The 25,333-nt window shown below is 38.7% G+C and overlaps 1 protein-coding gene across 2 annotated transcripts in view; it reads right to left on the minus strand.

Moving 5' to 3' along the window:
- Window positions 1-6,401: 6,401 nt before the first annotated feature.
- The window catches only part of ZDHHC2 (zinc finger DHHC-type palmitoyltransferase 2), a 36,945-nt gene continuing 18,013 nt past the window's right edge, over window positions 6,402-25,333 (minus strand). For both annotated transcript variants that reach the window (XM_027735440.2, XM_027735442.2), the window contains exons 7-13: window positions 20,428-20,548; window positions 17,249-17,381; window positions 14,865-14,991; window positions 14,607-14,699; window positions 13,373-13,482; window positions 12,866-12,944; window positions 6,402-10,046 (exon numbers count right to left, since the gene is read on the minus strand). In XM_027735440.2, coding sequence (XP_027591241.1) covers window positions 12,904-12,944; window positions 13,373-13,482; window positions 14,607-14,699; window positions 14,865-14,991; window positions 17,249-17,381; window positions 20,428-20,548 — 625 coding nt within the window. In that variant the 3' untranslated portion in view covers window positions 6,402-10,046; window positions 12,866-12,903. The remainder of the gene's footprint in view (window positions 10,047-12,865; window positions 12,945-13,372; window positions 13,483-14,606; window positions 14,700-14,864; window positions 14,992-17,248; window positions 17,382-20,427; window positions 20,549-25,333) is intronic.

Here is a 25,333-nt window from a genome sequence, read left to right on the forward strand (position 1 = left end):
TCCCAGATGCTCTGCTGTGCTTTTCTTTGCTTCCTGTCCTAGAATTACAGAATGGTTTGGGTTGGAAGGGACCATACAGTTCCAACCCGCCTGCCATGGGAGGAACACTTTACACTAGACTAAGTTGCTCAAAAGTCCTGTTCATCTTGGCCTTTAACACTTCAGGGATGGGGTATCCACAACTCTGTCATGGACAACCTCTTCTGGTGCCTCACCACTCTCACAGTAAAGAATTTCTTCCTAATAATCAATCTAAATCTGCCCTCTTTCAGTTTAAAGCCATTACTCCTTGTCCTGTCACTACATGTTGTGTAAAAAGTACCTCTCTTGTAGGCCCCCTTTAGGTACTGAAAGGCTGCTGTTAGGTCTCCCTGGAGCCTGCTCTTCTCCAGGCTGAACAAGTCCAACTCTGTCAACCTGTCTGCATAGGAGAGGTGCTCCAGCCCTCTAAACATCTTCCCAGCTTACTCCAGCAGTCCATGTCTCTCTTATGTCACAGGCTCCAAGCTGGACTCAGTACTCCAGGTGGGGTCTCACAAGAGCAGAGCAGAGGGGCAGAATCTTCTCCCTTGACCTGCTGGCTACACTTTCGATGCAACCCAGGACATGATTGGCTTTCTGGGCTGCAAGTGCACATTGCCAGGTCATGTCAAGTTTCTTGTTCACCAAGAACCACAAGTCCTCTTCAAGGAAGCTCTCAATCTCTACAGCTTGTACTTTTGCTTGGAATCGCCCCAACCCACGTGCAGGACCTTGCATTTGGCTTGTTGAACTTCATGAGGCTCACACAGGCCCATCTCTCAAGCTGACATTTTTGTCCAGTTTGTTGACTTCACCACAGAGCTCGGTGTCATTGGCAAACTTGCTGAGTGTGCACTCAGCACTCGGAGGAAGTTTGCAATGCCATGAAACTGTCAGAGCTCACTCCTTTTGGAAGAAGCTTAATCCAAAGATGCACAATAGGTGTGTGTCTCGTGTCCCACCTGCTAATGGGCATGCAGTCTGCAGGAGCAGGCGGAGTTTGTTTAAGCCCTAGCCTAAAATTCTCACTGGGTATTTGACTTAAAGCAATTCTACTCTATAATAGTTTTCTTGCTGTAATAAAAGCTTTTCTCAAAAGCCACATATCAGCATGGAGCTAAGATTATGCTTTATTCTGTGAGAGAACTCTTGGTCTGATCACTGCAATCTGTCAAGAGTTGATTATAGCTGGGGAGACATCTGTGAGTCATTCATTTCTTTGGCAAAATTAGATTTAGTTTCCATTAAGGGGTCACTTAAATTGTGAATTGTAGAGATTATGAAAAAAGGAATTTCTTCTTATTTGTAGGACTATTACTTGTAAACTGCAGAACCTGAAATTTGAATCCGTTTCCAAAGTGGACAGCTTTAATTGCTTTTCCAAAAATGAATGTGCAGGCAGAGTTCCAGCTGTCTAGACATGCACCTTTTTGTTCAGAGACAAGAATTCTCTTTCTAGGCCTCTGCTTTTCCCAATTCATTTAAAATACATCATTGTTTGTCAGAAGAAATGAAGTATCAAAACCTGTTATATTTGATGTTTCTTTTTTTAATCCACTTGTATTTTTAACTTCTGGAGTCAGATCAGTGTTCTAGGAACCTTATGTTCTCTGTCACTATTTTTTTCAATATATATAATTTTTATTTTAAGCATTTAACCCTCTTGCTCATTGAAACTAGGCAAGGATAATCTTTGAGGTGGAAGAAAATAGGTCTGGAAAATATTCTGAATACTTGAAGCTTTTTCCCATATGAATTCAGGGATGACCTATAATATCTGGCATCCAAGAAATCTTACCTTATCTGACTGGTTACTCTAAGCTCAAGAATGGTTCATTCCCTCATACAGGAAATCAAAGAAAAGTAGCAGGAAGCCTGCATTGATAAACAAGGAGCTTCTGATTCAACTCAAAACAGAGAAAGGTGGAAAGCAGGACGGGTGGCACTGTCTGACATGTGGATTAAGGGCCTGGGTTAAGAAAGCTAGTCTCTCTGAAGTTGAACCTGTTGAGGGACAAGAAAAGATTCTACAGGGACTTCGGGAGCAAAGAAATATCAGAGAAAATGTGAGACCACTGCTAAATGGGAGCAGGAGACTTATTTACAAAGAACATGGAAAAGGCCAAGCTACTCAATGCCTTCTTTGCTTTGGTTTTTACTCTTAGGATTTGCCTTCAGGAATCCCAGGTCCCTGACATGCTTAGCAAAGTCTGGAATAAGGAAGATTTATCCTTGGTGGAGGGAGGATCAGGTGAGGAATGTATAAAAAAATTGGACATAATGAAATTCAGGGGACCTGATAGGATGCACCCTCAAGTGTTGAGGGAGCTGACTGATGTCACTGCAAGGTCATTCTTGTTATCTTTGAAAGGTCATTATCATAAAGGTAACTCCCTGACGAGTGAAAGAGATGTCATTCCTACCTTCAAGAAGGGCAAGGAGGACACAGGGAATTGCAGGCTGGTCAACCTCACTTTGACGCCTGGGAAGGTGAAGAAACAGATAATAATAGAAATGATTTCCAAATATAGAATGGATAAGAAGGTGATTGGAAGTAGTCAGCCTGGATTTATAAAGGGGAAATAATTTCTGACCAGCTTGCTGTATTTTACGCTCCTTTGGGCATATGTATTGGATTAGATGATTACACAGATCCCTTCCAATGCTTTCTCTTGTGTCATATGAGAGCACACTTAATGTAGATGGTACTGGATCCTTGTGATGGAAATAGATGAGGCATGAGTAGGGGTGTTCTGTGCCCACAAGGTTACGGGGTGCTTATTAGTCACCCAGTGGAGACCAAGTGGGTACTTTATGTTGTATAGCACGGGCTGGAAGACGTACTCCACCTGGCAGGTAGTATAATTTTACAGTAGTTTCATTTAATAGTTCCAAGTAAAATATCCTAGCTTAGAAGTATTAGTGCTTAAAAAAGCTTATATTTAATTGTGTTGGCTTAAGTTCTTGAGTGGCAGTACTTGTTTAGCTCTATAAAACTCCTCTGTAGTCATTCAGAAAAACAGGTGAAGGGCTAGCTAAGTCAGCTGGCAATGTGGGTCACAGTCCATGTTCTCTGTCCAGGTTCTTCTAGATATTCTACATGAGGAAAGCTTAATGCTGTAGAACCAAACTTACTCAGTTGAAGATATTTGTTGCTATGTGGGATTTTGATTTAGAAAAGTAATGGAGTAACACACTGAAATCACAACACAAACACAATATAGCAATTGTATATACAGTTGAATCACAATACAAACATCATTCCCTTTACCATTCTCTATAGCTTGCTCACCACTGCAGTGCTGGGTGATCCCAGCTGCTAGAAGGACCACATGGATTGAAGCCAGCTCAAGCCTATTGCTCTCCTCAAAGTTGCTTTTGCTGGGTGTTCAGGTTTTATACTCTATGTCATGCTGAGCCATGTTCACACATCCCCATGTTGGTGTGGCTGACTCGGGAATATATTACTTTCTACTGATTATTTTAGGGAAGATCTATTTGCAACCAGCTGACCCCTTCAACTGATACAGCTGTTTGTTTACAGCAAAGGCCATCTATGGTCACCTTGGTGTGAGATCAGTTCAGCTTCTTTGGTGACAGCTGTTGTCACTTCCTACATTCTTTTCTGAGCTTCACACACACATCTGTCTACTCTGAGCCTTCTTCCACTGAAGATGTTCATTGATCACTCACAGAACAAAAGTGTGGCTTTGTAAGGCCAGATGTTGCTGGTTTTTTGGGTTTTGAAGAAAGGGAAAACCCAACAAACTTATGCTGCTGTGTCTTTACTTTGGCTTCCCAGTGGTTTATCTTTTTCTGACATGTTTTGGGTTTTTTTCCCCCCATTTTCTCAAGTGTCATTTTTACTTGAGAACATGTGTTTCTGTGACCTCTGATTTAAACTCCCAATTGTTTTTTCAACCTTGAATAACTCACCAGGGTGCACTGGAAGGAAGAAAACACTCCTGGTACTGAATCAGTTTTTAGAACTTCCTTGGAAGTTTAATATTCACATTATGTCAATGGATTTAGGGTGGTGTGGGTTCATTGCAGTTTATTAACTTGTAAGATAATTATTCTAAGAAGTGAATTTTTAAATAAAACAGACTTATAAAGATACTGATTTAACAACACCAACTCAGTGATGGCAAAGAAAGCTAAAAGCCTCCAGTAGAATTCTGGATATTTCTCTGACTACCACAAATTGTTGAGTTTGAACAAAATCTCCCAAATAATAAACTTTTCTATTCATACCATGAAGTTATTTTTCTGGTATATCTGATCTTTAGTGTACTGTGATTGGTTAACAGATTATTTTGGTATTTATTTCCCTCTTCCGTGACTAGGTTACACAGGTAGTGAAACAAGGATGACTCTCCTGCATTATTTTAACAGTCCTGAGTTGGGAATGAAATGTGCCCATTGATGTCAGCTGGTTTCTGCAGAGGCTGGTGTGGTCCTTCTTCTGCCAGCACAGATGAGAGATTATTTTCCCACTGAAGTGGGAGAGTTGTCTTGCCCAAGTGTGCTTTCTGTGCTCAATTCACTCTGCTGGATAATGTGAGGGAGAGAGGGGAGTGAGTGGAAGCCTTCCCTTCTCCACGCACCAGGCAGAAGTTGGCAACAGATGAATTTTTTGAGCTGCATTATAGAGAACATGCTTTATGTTTTGTAGAACAGCAAATCAGAGCTGGGTTACATTTGACAATATCCTTCCTTCACCTTTCATAATAGCTGAGCTTGGCAAGCTCTGTTTTCCTTCATTCTTGTCTGTCTGCATGGAGTGTAGCTGTAGTATCTATGATAGTGTTTTATATGAAGATTGATTGCTAATGTGCTTATACCATCACTAAGCTATTTTTTTCTATTGCATCTGTTTGAACTACTGGCCAGCCATATCTCTGGTATGAAAGAGAAAATAACTGGAAGTAAGCTTTTGTTGCTCAGACAAACAGTTTGTGTGTTGTGTATTTTTTCTTTATAACTAGAGCCCCTTAAGTGAACTGAAAATTATTCTGTTTTCAGGGAAAAGAAAAAAAAAAAAGGAAAGTGACTTCATAAAGTGATGACTGTCAGTAAGTGTTGGGTCTGTTCCAGTTATGCCAATCAGTTAAACTGTGAGCACGCAGGAGGTGGGAAAGGGGAGATGGCTCATGGCACACTCTCCCAACTGCTGCACTCAAACTGTTGGGACCATCTGCTTGAGATTAGAGTGATCTAGGATGAAGCATGTAATCAATCCACCCCCCCCCCCCCGTACTGGATTTCAGGATGACCAAGTTGCTATATTTCAGTGATGCGTGCCAACTTGGAGAAATGAAGGAATTATCTATCTAGAATCAACTTGGGGAGGGAGAGGAATAAAGAGACTGTAAATATTTTTATATTTCAAATTAAAGACTTTCAATCTGGACTTCGATGGAAGGAAAGAAGAGAGAGAGCAGAATGATAAAAAAATTAGAAAGGGAACAACTGAAAAATTACAGAGAGGAAATGGCAGGGTGTTCCTTAGATGCCACTTGCTCAAAATTTCACCTCAGAAGGCTGCTGCATTTCCCATACTATTACCAGGTCACTGATGAGCTCTAAGAGAAGTAGCAACAGAGACACCCCACCAACCATACAGCATAGCAGCACATTCTTTTATTTATTTTTGGTTTTATTTGCATATGGTTCAATACCAGTATTTATGGAAGGGTTTTAAAAATGGGATGAGCTTAAACCATATACCACAGGTTATGTCTGAACTGGAAGAGGTGAAAACTGCTTACATAACTGCTCCTGCATTTTTAGAGGCCCCTGAGCAAACAGTCTCCATCCTCTCAGCACCAGAGGTGGAGCCAACACTTTCCTAGGGAAGATTTAGCAAAGAGTGGAAAGTCGGGCAGATTAGAATCTGGCATGGGAGAGACTGGAGAGCTCTCATGAAGCAAAGCTGCTTGTGGGCAGCAATCCTGGTGAGTAACATTACTCCCTTTCTTGCACCACCTCACTTCTATAAAGTTAGGTGGGTTTAAGAACCCTCTCTTCTTTTGAGACAAAATTCTACCTTTTGGACCTTTACAGTATCCAAAAGAGTGCAGCTGTCTGCTCTGCCAGCATGAAGACATGGAGTGTTTCACCCATAGAAGACCATAAAGGAATTGGTTCCTTCTCAACCTCTTTCAGTGTTGGTGCTTTCTGAGGTGCTAGAGATTTCACAATTAAACTGGGGAAAGGAAACTTACCTATGAAGTCCAAGATTGCTGGTGAAAGGGTGCCGAGTGACATTTACTGCAACTATGTTGTTAATGAAGCCATAGCAGAGATGTGTTCTGCTGTTCAGGTAAACCATAAGTAAAACTGAAGGAAGTGTGTCAATGACTCCTACATACATGACATGCTGAACAAGAAGCATTTATTTATGTGAGCAATACGTTAACAAGTAGCAAAGTTATACACTAAATTTATGTAGAAATATATTTCCCCCACCTCCAGGACACCAGTCAACTGAATCAGGGCAAGACCTCTCCAAATAATTATTAAAACCAGCTATAGCATTCCATGCATTAAAACAAACTTGTTTACTGAACCATTCTGGAGTTTCCTTCACTGGAGATACTCAAGAACCACCATGGCAATCGTGTGCAATGTAGTCTAAGACCCTGCTTAAGCACAGAGGTTGGACCAGATGACCCCAATCGTGGTCCCTTTCAACCTTAACCAATTCTGTGATTCTGTGTTTCATTCATTTACGTTTAGTCTGCTAAACAACTTTGTCTGCAATGTAAACCGGACAGTGTTTTTTCTCTCAAGTTGAAGAATTCAATTGCATAGCACCAGCTGTGTCTGATTGCTCAATGAGAGGAGCTCACCAACATTGTGTTCCATTTTCTTAATAAAAATTACTCTCTGTGAAGACTTTGAGCACTCCATCACCAGTCCATCAACTGACACAGAGTATGGTGTGGACCACTTCTGGTGCAGACATGTTTTGGATTTGTTCTAACCTACAAATTAAAGAAGCTACTTATGCATGTAGGGAGCTATGATTTATACCACTGTTTACATATATACAAAATAAATTTAACTCTTGTCATTAGGGATTCAGGCCCATCTGAGGACTCTGTAGAACTCGTCCAATTTCCACTAAAGCTTGAAACGCAGTCCTACTACTAGACAAATCACAGATATCAGGGATATTATTTTCTTTTTAGCAAAAAAGTAGACTAGTAACTGTATAGTAGGTAAAAAGCAGTCCTTAAAAAAAATATACAGAAATTACACAAAAGGCTGTAGTAAAGTGCCTAGCAAGAATATAAAGGACAGGAGAATCAGTGTAAGCAGACAAACAACATTGCATCCTTGCTCCCCCTCCACACAAATTCTCCTGTGTGCATTTTAACACTGACAGTGCTCAATATGTCATAAAGAGCATTTCACTTTGTTATAGGAAGTATTAGAGAGCTTAAAGCCAAGAACATAGTCATATCATCAGAAATTATACTTTCAGAGCATGATTAGCTCACTTTTGTCCATATCTACACAGACAGGAACCCTCAAAAGCCTGCTGACAGTGCTCTTCATGGAGACAACTCATACCCATCCAGAGAGCAGATATGGCAACAACCCTCTGGCTCAGATCTGCTCAATGTTTACCTCTGAGCTATCATCCTTCCTCTTTCCACTTCTCCTCCCTTCATCAACATCTGTTTCCCATGCCTCCATCAGTTTTCTGCTAGGGGGACAGCCTCTGGCTGCATCGAAGCTGCAGATTACTTAGGGCTATTGTGCTTTCCAAGTGTGACTTCTGAGACACGGAGAAGCCAGGCATTTCTTGATCCCTTATCCCTGGTCTTTCTCTACACTGATCCCCAGCCTTACTGAGAGCTCTCACAGAGACTGACATCTGTATTAGAGAGATCCATTTCCTTGATGTGTTTTGCTGGGGAAGAAATCTTTCGTCTTTACATAAAAATATGGAGCAAGTTACACTGAAGCTGAATTTCAACTCTTCACTCGGTATTTTTAAATGCATGCTCCATGACAAACCACCCTGTGACTAACTGCGTAAAAAACAAGACTCTACAGATATAGAGAACCTGAAGTGTTAAAAAATATATTTTCCCTCTTCCCCCTTATCCCTTAACAAGTTCACCTTTAAACAAACATAAATACGAGGTAAGCTGACAGAACAATACTGAATAAATAGCTGCAAAAAATCTTTTGGTTGCTAGACCTCTGCAGGCATCATGTAAACTGTATGCTACCTTCATGCTAGTTCAGAAAAAGTGTTCTACATCAAGGGATCCACATTCTGGCACTTCTGGCAAGAAACAGATGTTTTCAGGCTGGTAAAATATTGAGATTAAAAAAAAAAAAAGTAAAATAAATACATTTTTCCTCACTAGAAAAAAAAAGCCACATTTGTGCTCCACTAGCTATCACTTCAGTTGTAAACCCAAGAAAGAAAAATTTTAAAGTTACCTGCCTGTAAAAGAGTTAATGATAGTATTCTTTGCTTTCAGAATTATGTCACTTAGTCCTGCTGCCAGTTTTCTAAACAAACAACTGGCATCTTTACACTGTGAACCAACCTGCTAAGAGACTCAGGTTTGACAACAGAAGCACTTTTCTGTTTCAACTGAGCTGAGCTTAGTCTGAGAGGTTTTCACTTTTTTTTTTGAATAGTCCTTTTACCTAGCCACCTAGAAAGCGTAACTAAGTTTCTCCTAAAGTTGTTTTCAGAATAACAATTTGCATTAAAATGTAAACACTGATACTATAAATGTAGTGTATACAAAAGGCACAAGACAGTTAGATTTGTGTTGCTGAAACTTCCTTGACTTTGAAAACTGATAATGTGTCTTTTATTACCTGGCCAGTAACCTCTGATGCTAAGAAAGCTGCTAGCTCCTAACTTTATTGAAGGGGATTTCCTACGTGCAGCAGCTTGGCTTTTTGGTATTGCAATCAAAAGTATGTTGTCCTGTAAATGCAAATATCACAAGTCATTGTGATAAGTCTCCTTGATTGTACATGATATCCATTAAATTATACAGTAAGAAAGGCAGTGTCTTGAAGAAAAATTAAAAAGAAATCTGACACAAATATTGATAATAAGAAACTAGGAGCTTGAAAGACAGAGGCCCTCAGGAACACAGGTTGGTAAAAAGCCTTTTGGATTAAAGTTCAGTGCCAACATTCACTTCCCAAAGCAGTTAAGAGCTCCAAATGGGACAATAAAATCCCCATTTCATAGCACTATCTTGTGCAGCTCCCATCAAAATCCTCAGCTGGCCAGTTTCATTTATGTACTACCCATCTGAATACAGGCTTTTTATCACAGCACTGAGCAGTGACCCACTGTAGCATTCAATTAACAAAGAATTTTTTTCCGCTTTATAACTTTTCAAACTATTCGTAGTGCAGATCTGAGGGGAAACGGAGCTTTTGCAATAATGTTTGCCAAAAATATGTTCCAAAAATAGACATTTCACTTGGGTCTTCTTATCTTCAAAAACTGCTTATCAAACACTCAAAAGAAAATACAGTCCACCAAGCCACTAAATTATTCATAAAAATACAGTCCTCCAATCCACACTGGGTGTTCTCCCAATTCATAAGGAATTCATAAGGGCAGTAGTGCAAAAATTTGATTTTAAAGTCAACTACTTACAACAATTTGAATTAAAAGGTGAAACCAAGGCAAGAACATGGACTGATACGTAAGAAGGTCACATTTTTCTTGTGCTGAATATCAAAGTAAAACCAGCCATTTGTAAACTCAGCCTCCTATTTTTTTCATTTCCTAATATTCACTCATCCTTCACCACTCGAACACAGTAATTTTAAGTTGAAAAATTCTTTGTCTGGTTCAGAAGTAGTATGTCTAGTTTTGTATTTCAAGCACTGACATAGAGACAGTTAATCATCTGTTGGTTTGTTTTCTGAGCACATCCATACAGGAGCAGACAGGAACAGCTGACCAACAGGGCTGAATTTGGAAGAATCCATCTTCCTTCCAATGACGGCTTGTTCTTAAACTGGAACGGAACATTAATTACAAAATACATTATTACAATCAAAGAACACTTAAAAATTAAGTTATTGCTACAAGTATCATCAACTTGAAGGGGAAAGTGACCAACAGAAGCATGAAAATTATGAAGAGGAACACTGTAAGACTGTTCACAGTTGTGTTACTCATGTTATGTTATTAATCTACTTCAGGATGACAGTGATTAAGTACTGACTACACAGCAAGCAGGTCACCAGTTTATAAAATGAAGTGAGCTATTTTTACAGTATTTCCAGGTAACAGCATCATTAAAGAACAATTCTCTATTACATTACTGAAAACCACATCTGGCATTCTCAGTAATTAGTCCTCTAATGAACTATGAAGGATTATAGGATACAGGTTATTGAACATATCCTTAGTTGGGACAGAAATTCTAACTCTTAACACACTGGCAGGGGCTGTGGGCTGTATTTTTCATGTCAAAGATGAAATTACTTGGTTTTGTTGTGGTGACTTCAGCAGCTCTATTCTATTCACTCCCCAGGAACAAATATAACTCAAATACTGACAATAAAGCAATGAAGTTAAATGCAAAGTAGTTAAAAAATCTGTTATATAAGGGCTCTTATTCCAGCAACTGTATGTCATATATATATATATATATATATACACAAATTGGCTTTTTTATTACTTTTCCATTAAAGTCTTTTAAGTGCCAGACAGAACCAAACCATGCCAAAGAATTAGCAGTCCTTAAGATATTACCCTTCTGAAATGTGCAGGAGCCCCTTTATGTGGTTTTCCACTTACTCTTTGGAACATAACCTCCTCCAAAAGTGGTACCTCTTTTAAAAGCCTCATTTCATAATGGATGCTCACAAAAAGAAAAAACAAAAAAGCTCCAAACAAACAAACAAAGCCCACAAACCCCAGGAGTGAGTTAATCAGACTGCAAACATATATCTAATGGTTACTTTCTCAGACTGGACTGAAAGAAAAAAAACAATTAAAAAAGAGATGAGTTGTTTATCAAGCTGAACAGCAGGGAAAAAAACCCCACTATTAACATCTCTAGAACAGTCACAGACCATGTCTGATATTCAGAATAATCTGAATGACTAAGTTCCAATAAAATGTACAACTCTTCAAAGAAAGATTAAAGTTTAAAAGCTATAACTTAAGTAAATAAAGTGTTAGGACTTTAGAAAGTAGAACTCCAAGCCAATAAAACTAGTTGCAATTAATGGTATTTCTGTAACATAATCCAAAAATCTGTTTCTTTAAAGTCTGTCTCCAATGTTTTGATCAGTGATGACACGTAAGACATCAAACTAACTGAAGTTGAGTAATTTATTCTTTCCCAGTAGCTGCTCTTTTGTTAAAAAAAAAGATGGATTAAACAAGGCAGAAATACAGCATTTTCCATTTTGAACAAAGGTTTAGAAATTAGGTTTTTATATTCTATTCAAATAACACACACAAAGCAGTCAAAATTGCAGACACCGTCTTAAATTTCCTTCGCTCGTCTCTTTAACTTTGCTCATCTGACACCCACATTTTCAACACTTCTAACATTCACATCATCATCAAGTTTGCAGATGTACCTATATCTGGAACTGTGTCTTCATCACTGAGCACAAAAGCAGAATGTAAGGGTCAAGAATTTTTTTAGTTTCTCTTATGAATCAAACTGAACTTTTTGCTATGGTATGTGCCATATATTGCCATATATGCAATACCATCTATTGGTATGTGCACACCTACCATTTTTATAATCTGCTTTGACAGTGCAATACCATTTCTGATGGATCTAGTAACAATCACTGCAGTTCCCTGATGGCTTTCTATGCCTTCCACTTTCTCCATGGGGGACCATGACAGCATGTCCAGGAGTCATGTTGCACACAAATGAAGCATATCCACTCAAGACACTTTTTCAGGATGACTGGAAAGGTTACTTCCAACAGTAGAGACAGAACTGACCTTGCTGTCATACCAACTATTGCTCCATACCAATTATTTGGTATACAGAAAGTCTTAGGGTTAGGGTCAAATTTTTTATACAGTTTTAAATACAAAATAGTTTAATTCCAGAAGCTTTGGTGGACTTAGCAATATTCAAATATCAAACTGAATATGATGATTGATTGTGTTCATTCCCCAAAACCCAATTATTAAGGTCTCCTTATGTACCCAACAGAATCTACTAGCTGCTTCTCAAACCTGCTTTCTGGGAACTCTATGTTGCAAGATATCAATGCAAGAAATCAAAAAAATCTCAGCTGTTTTTGACAATGGGTGATTAAATGTTCAGGAAGTCATACAAACACTTTTGTCTTCAGTAGGCAGCACGTTTTTACTATCAGAAAGGATCCAGCTCAGTACCTGACACAGAACAAGACATGAATAGCTTATATATTAGATTAAATCCTTTTTCCTTCATCATTTGATAGACCTTTACCTGCATTACCATACCAAGCTGTGATCTTGGCATTCATTGTTAAGAACTAACTTAATTTTCAAACTCAGCTTTACAAAAATGGGCTGAAAAGTTTGAATAGTCACAATTTCATTGTCTTTCTAAAGAAAGGGAATAATAATATATTGGAACATTACCTAAAACTAATAGGTATAAAGATTGAACTATTTTGCAAATATGATACATCAGGAAATAGGAGGTTTAGTTTAAAACTATGAATTCATGTGCTACTACTCACGGTAAAAAAATTAATTGAAGAAAAGAAAACATATAGGAATTGTTTTAGTAATTTTCTTTTGTGCGTTCCTCAAGTGATAAGGAATCATGGAATAACACATTAAGTACAGAGAATATTAACATACCTTTTCCTTACATATTCAGATGCTTCTTTTAAGAGAAATTAGGTTTCATTTTCCATGGTTAATGCAGGATTGTTCATACCTTTAAAGACAAAGAATGGTACTTCCACAAGAAAAGGTCTCATGTCTACTTCAGCAAATAATACAACTTTTAATTAACAATCATTTTAATGCCACTACACTATTACCAAGTCTATTCCTGTCCTGTGTCTATCACACAGCTTTTCACTAGTTCCAACTAGGTGTTATCATACTCTTTTATAAGCAATTTCTTGTCAAAAGTACTATCAGGCTTAGTTTAAAAGATAATCAGCACCTGCTGGTGTCAGTGTCCTCAGTACCTCAGTCAGGTTTAACTAGGAAGGGCACAGCAGCTTTGACACATGGAACTTCCTATAAGCATGCATTTAGAAGAAGCTTCATGAATTTTGGTTCATGAATACAAATCGAGTGACCTTCCAAAACTAGTTTATACAACACGAATCATTGCAGCATAAATCAATTCCTTACCAACTTTGCCCTTTTCAGCCTTTACACTAGTTTCTGACCAAGAAGGTGTATCTGTAAGTAGGTGGCTCTGGGAATCACGCAGTGGCTTTGCAGGAAACAGATGGTTCTCACTGTAGTGCCAATAAAAAGAGCATTAGTGAACTGCAGTAATTTTTCATTATCTTACCACACATTACAAACACTTCGTCATACGCAGTACTTTTCCTACCTTACCTTGCTGCTTTTCTGATGAATCACTACTCTTTTATCATTACACATATTACAGTGCAGTTGTCACAGATGCAAGTGCAATCTAAAAAGCAACTCCCTAGCACAGAACAGGGAAACATTCTGATTTTTAACTTGACAGCTATTATATATTAATACATATATGTACTTCAGCTCCAAAGGCACTCTTACCTATAATCTTTCCCACTACAACAAGCTTGACATGATAAATAGTGGAAAGAACATCTCAAAAATCTCTTGCCTAACATAAGCTATGGAATGCTGGGGTAAGATAAAACGTCAGTAAGCAGCTAGCTGAAATATAATATATTTCTACTATGAATAAAAGATTGTCAATATGATTCCATTATAATTTCTTAGCCACGTATTCAAATTTACTATACTTTTCACACTTTTCATTACATAAATGTTGCAAAAAAGATATGAAATACTAAGCTATTATATTTATTTAAAAGAGCATCTGCATACTTTTCACACTTTAAAGATGTCGTGTTCATTAAGTTTAAGAATTAATAAAATATGTTCTATTATCGGCAGAAACAACACTTAATATTTAGCTTCCTGTGCTTTGGCACAAGTGCCATAAGGGATTCCCTCATGGGAAGCAGCTTTCACCAGACACAAAAAAGCAGGCCTCCCCAAAAAGCTGTGCAAGGTAATGGATTTGTATCACAGGCAGACCAACTAACCAGCTCACATGTATGCAGAACAGAATGCTGCTGATACTGAATGTCAGGGAGGGGTGGAAAACTCAGGTCCCGGGATGCCACTGAACCAAGACAAAGTACATCGGGGGAAAAAAACCCCACCCCACCTCACTTCCATAATGTAAAAATAAATCTGAGAATTAGCTGGTTTGCTTAGCTGTTTAAAATCTGACTTGGATTTATTAACAGGGTACATAAAAGTGGTAAGCAAATGAAGAGTATCTTATACATGGTTCTGTTTATGTGCGCACAGGAAAAAAAAATCAACTATTTAGAATGCGTAACAAAAAGCAGATTACTTTTTGGATGTTGAATTAAGACCACCAGGTGTGGAAGCTTGCTCAGGATCCTGATTAACAAGGCAAGTTGGGAAGGAGCAACCATCCCCTAAACTGAAAAATTCAGAATTAGTGTCATACATACAAAAATCCAACAACTTTGAAGAACTTTTTTATTAAAGTATTACTGCATCTTATTTCAAAAACTAACCACCCCCAAATCCTCTGGATCCTGATTATTCAACAGTTTCAAGAAATGAAGCATTAAGAACAGCATACCTTGAAAACACAGGCAGCAACCAGTATTTCTTCTCATCACCAAACACCTGCCTTAGGTTTTTGCTGAAGCCCAAGCTAAAGCCATTCTTGTCTGTTCTATGACGAAATATGGGAGCTCTGAAGACCTCTTAAAAGAAAATGATGAATTAGATCTCCTCACAAGTTACAATGTTTACGTTTCACACCAGTATATAGGCAATTGCACCAATGAGGAAAGGCTGTACTGCCCAAACGACTGAGAAAGCTGAAGTCAGTCCTGCACACTCGCTGTGCGAGCAGAGGGATGAATTCCAACGGCTCAGGAAGGGTGGAAGTCTCCTTCACTCTCCTCCCTAATCAAGGCAAGGGAGAGTGAGGAACTCACTTTTTAAGAAGGCATGATAGGTTTATATGAAGATTGCAGCATGTGACTGTACCACAGAGAGTGTTCAAGAAAGAAAAAGCTAAACGAAGGGTTTAAGACAGAAAGAGCAATGGAAAAGCAGAAAAGCTTAACCTACTTTAGTAGTAAGACTAGCCTTTCACACCCTGGCGTATGAAAATATTGTGTGTTTTTACAGCTGCATAAAGAAACAACTTTGCTCATAGACCCAGATTATTTCCCATGGAAATGCAAACTAAATTTCTGGAGAAGAGAGCTAAATATAGCTTTAAGTGTTGCAAAGTGCCTGAAGCACAAAATTCATTCACTTTCCACTAAGTAACTGATAGCCATTTAATTCCCTTAATTGGCTATATATAGTAGGCAAACTACATACTGATGTCCTGACAGTACAGCTCCCAGAAACCATGTCAGAATCATGCTGAGACTGTCCTTCTGCAGTAAAACCTTAGCTATGAACTGCTGGAAATGACCCTCCACATGCAGTACGCATTAGTTACCATGGGTTTTAAAGAAGGGGGAAGGGAAAATTAGGGCACCCTTTCAGATGCCCATGTTAAGCCAGGAAAACACCTCCCAGGATGATTCAATCACAGTCACACTTAAAGCTATCATGGCTTCATTACCAAATTATTGCATGTTGAGGGTTTCACATATTGAGCAATTTCCCAAAGTAAAGTAGGAAGAAGAGACAAACAGATCCCTTTGAGTAGCCTAAGCATGCACAAACCATGTTATATTACCTGTACTGAATTCTGTTAGTTTTGAAAATGAAAAGTTGAACTAAAAGTGTAATGTATAATGGCTACCTCTGAACAATTTTTTTTGCACTAAAATTGTAAGACCAGTTTATAAATAGAATACTTAATTACTGCCATTCATTTAAGCATCTTTAATAAAACTTTTCTCCTTATAACTAGACTGAACCATTTTTTCCAGTACTAATTTCTAAGTCAATGATTTGTCAGAATATTGGAGAAACCCACAAACACTAGAGAAATCTTGACGTAAACAAGCTGTCTTCCATTGATATAGATATCTATTCTCAAAGTTTTCCATTAGTCACCTACATATTAGTAAATCCAAAGAGAACTGGAAAAAACAGATCAATTCACTGGCTTACTCTAATTCAGCTTATATCAACAGAAAAGCATTTAAAGATTTAGAACTTTAACGGCTATACTGCAAATTGGCATTATTACAGTCCAGGATATAGCACTGAACAGGCACTCAAATCTTCTGCACCTTCTTTTATTTATTAAGATTTGTAATCAGAAACACATGTATTTAAGTGGAGGAAAATCCTGGTTTAAGGCTGATATTCAATGCAGTTATATATACTGCCATATGGCAGAGGAACAGGCCATCTTCTTTCAGGTTTTAAAAATTAATTCATAACACAGAGTCCTTTCTATGTATCTATAATTATGTGGCAGACAGCTCTCACAACTGTGGAACTGCCTTTAGGATCTCCATTGTTCACTTACTACTAAATAGAGAAGCACTGCCTGTTCTTCTTTAACAGGTCATTCTCTGACAGAACTTTGGTTCTGCAGGGGGTAAGGGTGGGCATGAAGTGCTGGAGCCACTGCCCTTACTGAGACACCATATCAGAGGACTCTGACCTTTGGGCTGAGAATGCCAAACAACAACCACATGAGCATGCAGTAGTGCATCTAACATTTATTAGAAAATCATCTCAATTTTATTTTCAGTTTTTTAGTTTATTCAGTTTCTGTTAACAAGCTGTGGATGGAAAGCAGTGAGAGGAAGAGCATAAGTTTGTTAATAACTCAGCCCTTTGGGACAAGAAGGAAAGAGAATTTCCAGGGAGCAGCAGAACTGGGGAGTCAGGACTGGACAGTGCCAGATGTGGGCAATTTTAACCAGGGTCCAAAGAACCTGTGTAGAATTGTCCACTTTTTCCATTACACCCATACATATAATATACATTTATTAATTATTTTTTGCTGTCAAACACAGAAGCATTAAATCTACTTACCTAATGTGGATTTATTCTTGCTGACAAGCCAACAGTGATACCCAAAGAGAGAAGACAAACTGACAGAAAACATAGCTGCAGCAAAGAATAAAAACATGATGTGGAACTTGGCTTGAGTATCAGGAAGGCCATTCTAAGAATAAAAAAAATGATGCCATTAGAACTGGGGAAATAGCTGTTTAATTTGATTATTAATAATCCTCTATTCAGCAAAATCAAATTGAGCACAGAGACAAATGTACCACACAAGAATATGAATAAATGAATTATACACCTCCAGTGTACAGACATGCAACTAGGTTGGTGACAGCACTTAAGTTAAAGACTTAAAAGTGTAATGTATAATGGCTACCTTTCTTGAGAAACTATAAATACTGAGAGCAAGAATCTGAAATTTGGATCTGAACTTTGAAGTGTTTTTTTAGTGAAGCATAATTTGTCTTTACAAAAATTGTGTTGTTTTATTAGCCTTTTCAAAATACTTATAGCATAAATCAACTTCAAAATAATTAAGAAATGAGTGAAATTTCATGACCTGTGATAAGAGAAAAAAAATGAGGGCTGTGGTTATTAGATCTTTTGTACTTTTGTACATGATATTAGGAGATACTAGATTACAATGTAATGCCTTGGAATCACAGAATGCCTTGGCTTGGAAGGGAAAAGTGCCAGCAAAACCTCGACTCCGGACATGAGGAGAGCAGACTTCAGGCTGCTCAGGAAATTAGTTAGTAAGGTACTCTGGGAATATGTTTTTGCAGATGCTGGGGTCCATCAGTGCTGGTCACTTTTTAAATACCACCTCCTAAGGGCACAGGAGCAGGCAATTCCCAAATGCTGGAAGTCAAGCAGGCAAGGCAGAAGGCTGGCTTGGCTGAACAGGAATCCTCTCTCAGAGACGAGGCAAAAAAGGAAGGTGTCTGCCCAGTGGAAACAAGGTCAAGTAGAAGAATTCAGAGATGCTGCTTGCCACTGCAGAGAGAAAATGTGTGCGACCAAAGCTCAGCTGGAGTTGAAGCTGCCAGAAATGTGGGTGACAATAAAAAGAGTTTTTTCAAATACATTAATGGCAATAGGCAGTATAGAAATATCATCAGCCTGTTACAGGATGGGGATGGTCACTTCACAAACAGGGACAGAGACAAGGCAGGGGTGTTTAATACTTTCTTTGCCTCTGTCTTCAACTCAGATGACAGACCAAGGGGGTCTCAGTGCCCTGAGCTGGAGGACCACGACTGTGAGAATGATCAACTCCCAGTTGACCCTGAAATTGTGCGGGATCTGCTGCTCCAGCTGGATCCCTACAAATCTGTGGGGCCTGATGGGATTCATCCCAGAATCCTCAAAGAGCTGGCTGATGTCATCACAAAACCTCTCTTGATTTTTTGAGCGGTCTTGGGAATCTGGAGAGGTCCCAGCCAACTGGAAGCTTGGGCAAACCTTGTCCTGATTTTCAAGAAGGGCAAGAAGGAGGACCCTGGAAACTACAGGCCTCTCAGTCTCGCTTCCGTGCCTGGTAAAGTTATGGAGAAGATTATTCTGGGAGGTATTGAAAAACACCTGAAAGACAACGCAGTCATTGGTCACAGCCAGCACAACTTCATGAGGGGAAAGTCCTGTTTATCAAACATTATTTCCTTCAATGATAAGGTAACCCACCTAGTTGATCAAGGGAAGCCAGTTGATGTCATCTTTCTGGATTTCACTGAAGCTTTTGATACTGTCTCTCACAGGATCCTTCTGGACAAAATGTCCAGCACAGCTGGATAAACACATCGTGCAGTGGGTGAGCAATTGGCTCACGGGTCGAACACAGAGGGTGACAGTGAATGGGGTAACATCAGACTGGTGACCTGTCACTAGTGGGGTTCCACAGGGCTCCATCTTGGGTCCTGTGCTCTTCAACATCTTCATAATTGACTTGGATGCACGACTGGAAGGGATACTAAGCAAGTTTGCAGATGACACAAAACTGGGAGGAGCTGTTGACTTCTTTGAAGACAGGGAGGCCCTGCAGAGAGACCTCGACAAATTAGAGGGCTGGGCAATCACCAACCATATGAAGCTCAACAAGAGAAAGTGTCAGATTCTGGACGTGGGATGGGGCAGCCCTGTATGTACATACAGACTGGGGAATGAGATGCTGGAAAGCAGTGCTACAGAAAGGGACCTGGGGGTCCCAGTCGATGGCAAGCTGAATATGAGTCAGCAGTGCCCTGGCAGCCAGGAGGGCCAACCGTGTCCTGGGGGCATCAGGCAAAGCATCGCCAGCCAGTCGAGGGAGGGGATTGTCCTGCTCTGCTCTGCACTGGTGTGGCCTCACCTTGAATATTGTGTGCAGTTTTGGGCACCACAATATAAGAAAGATATTAAGCTCTTAGAGAGTGTCCAAAGGAGGGCAACTAAGATGGTGAAGGGCTTTGAGGAGAAGCCATATGAGGAGCAGCTGAGGGCACTTGGTCTGTTCAGCCTGGAGAAGAGGAGACTGAGGGGAGACCTCATTGCAGTTTAGAACTTTCTCGTGAGGGGAAGAGGAGGAGCAGACACAGATCTCTTCTCTGTGGTGAGCAGTGACAGGACCTGATGGAATGGTCTGAAATTGTGTCAGGAGAGGTTTAGGCTGGATATTAGAAAAAGATTCCTCACCCAGAGGGTGGCTGGGTACTGGAACAGGCTCCCCAGGGAAGTGGTCACATCACCAAGTCTGACAGAGTTCAAAAAGCATTTGGATGATACTCTCAGGCACATGGTGTGACTCCTGGGGATGGTCCCGTGCAGGGCTAAGGGTTGGACTCGATGATCCTTATAGGTCCCTTCAAACTCAGCGTATTCTGTGATTCTGTGATCTATTTCCAAGCCCCCTGCCATGGATAGGGACAGCTTCCACTAGAGCAGGTTGCTCCAAGCCCCATCTGACCTGGCCTTGAACACTTCCAGAAATGGGGTGTCCACAATTTCTCTAGGCAAACTCACCATCCTCACAGTAAAGATTTTCTTCCTAATATCTAATCTTAATCTGCCCTCTTTCAGCTTAAAACCATTACCCCTTGTCCTAACACTACATGCCCTTGTAAGAAAGTCCCTCTCCAGCTTTTTTGTAGGCCCCCTTAGAATCTTATACTTCTGGCACAGCAGTAACTTCATACACTTCAAGACAGTATGTAGATTGGGGTACTTACTGTCCAAAACTTGATAAAGTACTGTAAATCTGTTGCAGCAATGAAAAGGCAATACACTAGCGAGTAAGCCAAGAAGAGAAGAAAAAATTTGTAATTGGAGAATCCTACACAGTTGTTCACCCTGATTAAAAAAAAAGTAGAAGTAAAAATGGAATGTCATGAAAGTTATTTTCTTTTGCTTTCATCCAATTTAAATTATTTACTCTAAAAAAAGTTAATATCAGCATGTAAACCAAGTTTTGCATCCTATCTCTGCTGCCCCAAGCTACTGAAATGGATTAAGTTTCAATTCTCAAATTAATGTAGTAATTCTAACCCAAAGCAAAATAACACCACCACTAGAAAAAGCCCAAAGAACTTTACCAGGTAACACTGCTTTCAACAGCTTACTGAAATGAAATTTCCTCTTATGGTATGAAATCTGTTCCCAGCACATCTGATGTAAATGTGATTGCAGTTAGAGCTACTTTTTTAGTTTGCAGGTAAGTATCCATGTTATACCATTAGGCATACTGCATGTCAGCTGGGACAGTAACAAGCCAAGAATTTGAATCTCAACTGAGTTTTGTGAGAATAAAAGCAGTCTCACTTAATCCACATCCTCCTTCATTCATTACACTACATATTAAAACTTCTTAGTATTATTCTCAAACTTAAGACCATTCATAGGCAATTCCTAAAAATATTTAGATTTACATAAAAAATGAGAGAAATACTAGTCTTAAATAGACAGAAAACATTTCATACCAGTGACAACATGACAGGAAATAAAAGACATTAGAAATATGCAAATACACATCCAAATGTTAAAATAAATCTCATTTTATCATTTTTGCTTATGGGATTTAAGTTCACCTGTCTCCCATTTGTGAAGATTTTATAAACAATAATGAGCAACTAGTATACACTATGATGATGAGCTTACATTTAGTACCATGGCAGCTTCCCAACAGAGACAACATATTAAGTATTATGAATTTCAGAGCTCTATTAAACATGTAATGATATTACATCCACCAAATGAAAAAATATCGGAGTGCTGCCCACAGGCAGTCTATTGGCAAACCACTTCCTCTTTTATTTGGTTGCATTAAGAAGCTAATTGAAGTTATCTTTGCACTAACTTTGACAAAATTCTTCATATGAGTTTAAAAAAATAATTCCATATACCTTAACTAACTGATACTGCTGTCAAAAAGACTGGCTAATTAAGAGAAGATTACACTCACAAGAGCACTTGTATATTGAAAAAAAATTCTAAAAAAAATGTGTGGCAAGTCTCAACTTCAGCTTCTAGAAGTGCAGGACACGTTATTGTAACTGATCTCTTCTCTAGGGAGACAGGGATGCTAATGGCAGAATACATGCTAATGAGATAAAGGTAAAATCTTAAAATACCAAATAAATTTACACTGTACACTACTGTTATTCATTCTCAGAGTGGATAGGGAGTTTGTTCTAAGTTTTGTTTTGACAAAACGCGCCACGTTGGCTAAACATTACATTTAGCATTATCATTTAAACATGCAGCAATAGCTAAGTATCTGCATTAACTACAATTAAGAACTCAAAACACATTGTTCTAATAAAAATAAAAAAAAAGGAAGATATATTTCTAAGCTCATCATGAAGTGAAGTGGGTTTTTTTCCATTAAATATGGCCATATCGATCAACATAACGGGTCTACTCTGGCCTCCAATCAGGAGGTCTGGAGACACACCATCTATATAACGCTTTGAGAAAGCACGCAGGATCACTCTCGAGGAGAAAAGACAACGCAGAAAGAATCGTGCCTTGCAGAATGTACCACCTAAGGAGTCTTTCTGTTGTGCCTTTTGCAATCGGATATGTCTATCTCACATTGGCCTTATTAGCCACCAGTGTGCTAATAACAAACGTGGATAGAGCCTTTCCCAAATCTTCGTTCGCGAAGCCTAGCCATGAAAAACATCAAAGTAGGCAATTCCATGATAAACTGCAACCAATTCAAATTCAAGGTTTCTGTGATAACCCTGTTTTCCTTTCACAATATTTATTTTAGGACTGTTTTTCCTTTGAGGCATTGTTTGGTGTGAGAAAAGAAATATCAAGTGAAATTTTATTCCCCAAAGATGAAGTTTCTTGAATCGAAGACAGATTTCTTTATCGCTGTTCTTTTGCACTATGGCATGCAGTACACACGTCAAAATAAACTTGTATAAATTTTTATGCTCCCTTCAATTCTGGCAAAGCCCCAGACCGTGGAGTTCTTACTGGCAGAGAACACTTTATCAGAAGATTTAAGAGAAAGTAAACACCAGGGGTTTGTAATTGTACTGCTTGAGCATGTAGTATCAAATCTTAAACCCCAAGGATTGTGGTTAGATTTGAAGTCTAACATTTCTGAGAAAGATTAAAATTGATAAATATACTGACAAGTGGCTAAATAATGGTATGTTACTGCAGTGAAACATTAACACAGAAGAACAGTACAGAGTAACAATTTGTATTACAGCTAACATTTTAAACACTTCATTTTGAAGTATAAAAAGAAAATACATAATTCCTTTCTCAAGAGTTAGTTTACTGAAAATGCCAGGCAAAGAAATAACTTACAGTGCACTAAAGGTGATGCAACTCAATTAACAAGAAGCATCACAGAATTCAGGGGATGCTAATTTCTTTTTGGATTACTCAGGAGATAAAGGAGAAATGTTTCAAATTATTCCTAAGGTGTTCTTAATGGACCTTGTTAACATTAGTGTTATACACAAACAATATTTTTGGTGATGCCTCAAGCCATTGCATTCCCGCCTGCAGCTCCATCTGTCTATAGTGAGTAGCAGCAGCACTAGAAATCACTAATGCATCACTTAAAACTGTTAGAGTAGTTAGTGGGCAGTTAGCATTAAATATTTCTGTTTATCACAGAACTTCCATTAGCACAGGAATGACAGCCAAAATAAAGCCTCCCTGCCTGAGAGCAGAACACAGGTGACTTGGGGCTAGGACATGACTACCTCTTATTAACTCTGCCTTCCAAATGCTTCATCTTACTCCCTAGGTAATTCTTACCTGTCCTCTCCAGAAATCCTTCTTGTAGCAGAATATTAAGTTAGAGGTAACTTTCATTACTGTTTCCCTGCTCTCCCTAAGCATCAAATGAGTTCTTTCCCCCTTCCTTCCCACACAACTTGCTCCCACCAAAAAATCCCAACATGAAAAGCAAAGCAGGACCTAATAATGTTCAGAGAGACTAAAATCCATCCATTATACTGACTTACACCCTTACTTTTGTTGGCAAGATAGCCATATATTTCCTAAAGAACCTCTGAACATGGGTCTTTACAGAAAACTATAAAGTTTGATCAGCACTGGTGCAGTATTTCAAAACTTTTTTGTCTCTTCCACGTAGTTCTTTTTTTCTGGGTTAGCCAGGAACTGTGAACATCTACTCAAATTAGGAAAAATAACACAAGACAATACTTCTTTTTCTATGCTTTTCTGTTACTTGGAATACAAAAGGAACATTTCTCCATCAGGAAGCATTATACATCTTTCAATTATCTTCTCCATTTGTATTTTTATTTTTTGCACCCACTGCTTATTAGATTAAAAACAATGAGCAATGTAAATACTCTCTCAAACTGGGTATGTTTATGTTGTTAGATTAAGAAGACTGCAAACAGGTAAAATAAGCAAATGCTACTGAGAGGAAAATGGAGTTTGTTTTCCTAGAAGTCTCTGCCCTAGTGAAACAACACTTCACTCTCCTTTTACAAAAAATTTAAGTGCTGTTTATGATTTACTATTTGATACAATGGATTTTTATTATGAAATTGAAGTTTACATGAAGGACATTTTCATTTAAATGTCTTAAGATAGAACAACTCAAACAATCTCAAAGAGACCATAAAGCTATAAGAAGTGTTTATAATACTGAACAATAATAGTCATATTGAGACTTTTCACCAATATTTTGTCAGGGATAGCCTGACAGCTGTTTTTCTTATAGCTTTCCCTGTTTTGTTGTCGGGTTTTTTTGTTCTTGTTTTTTTTAAGAAGCACATTACTAACACTGAGCATCATCAGATTTCACATGCTGATATTCCTACAGCAAAAAAATTTGTAGGAAGTAACTCTGCCCTATACAGATAACTATTTCTTTCAATTGAATTTACCATGTAGATGCAAAATAAGGGGAGATTCTTGAAATCAAATTGCATTATGTCAGAGGCTGTAGTCAGGACCACAATAAACAGGAAGAGACCAGCATCTCTTCTTCCCTCAGGATAGTGTCTCCTCTGCCCCAGAATTAGATTTAAGAAAGTGTCAAAACAGCTGCTTAGAACCACCTACCCATCAGTTTGTCCAACACAGGAGATTCTTCTTTTCTGATAGGTTTCATGCAGCGAAGAACTGCCACATACCACTCGATTATCTCAACGTGGACCTTACTAAACAATTATTTTAATTATTTCTGTGAGACACCTGCCAAACTGACATAAAATTAATTATGTAACCTGCCTACCCACTAGTCCCAAGGGCTGCTAAGAAAACACAGGAGAACAAAACCACTGTGCAGGCTGACATGGCAGCAAAAGAAGGGAAGGTGGGAGGGAGAGGGGAGGAAAAATGAAAGAACACAAAAAACCCGTAAGACTAAAAGAACTAACTTGCTGTTTCCAGCAAGCCCACTCCAGTTGTCCTGGGAGCTTTAGTGAAGGGAACTAGAAACACCCCTGCCCTTTCATTTTTAACCTAGGGTGGCATTTCATTATTCATTGCAACAAAGGCACAGTAATACTCAAACTATAAAGAAAATAGCAATCCTTAAAAGAAGTTTTTTCACTGGCCAGAAGTCCACCTCATCTTTACTGTAAAAACATAGTTACCCAGCTCAGAGGTCTAAGGAAAATTATACAT

Source organism: Pipra filicauda, unplaced genomic scaffold, assembly GCF_003945595.2.
Source record: "Pipra filicauda isolate LSUMZ 115617 unplaced genomic scaffold, ASM394559v2 scaffold57_size4234018_pilon, whole genome shotgun sequence".
In the NCBI taxonomy this organism is placed as follows: Eukaryota; Metazoa; Chordata; class Aves; order Passeriformes; family Pipridae; genus Pipra; species Pipra filicauda.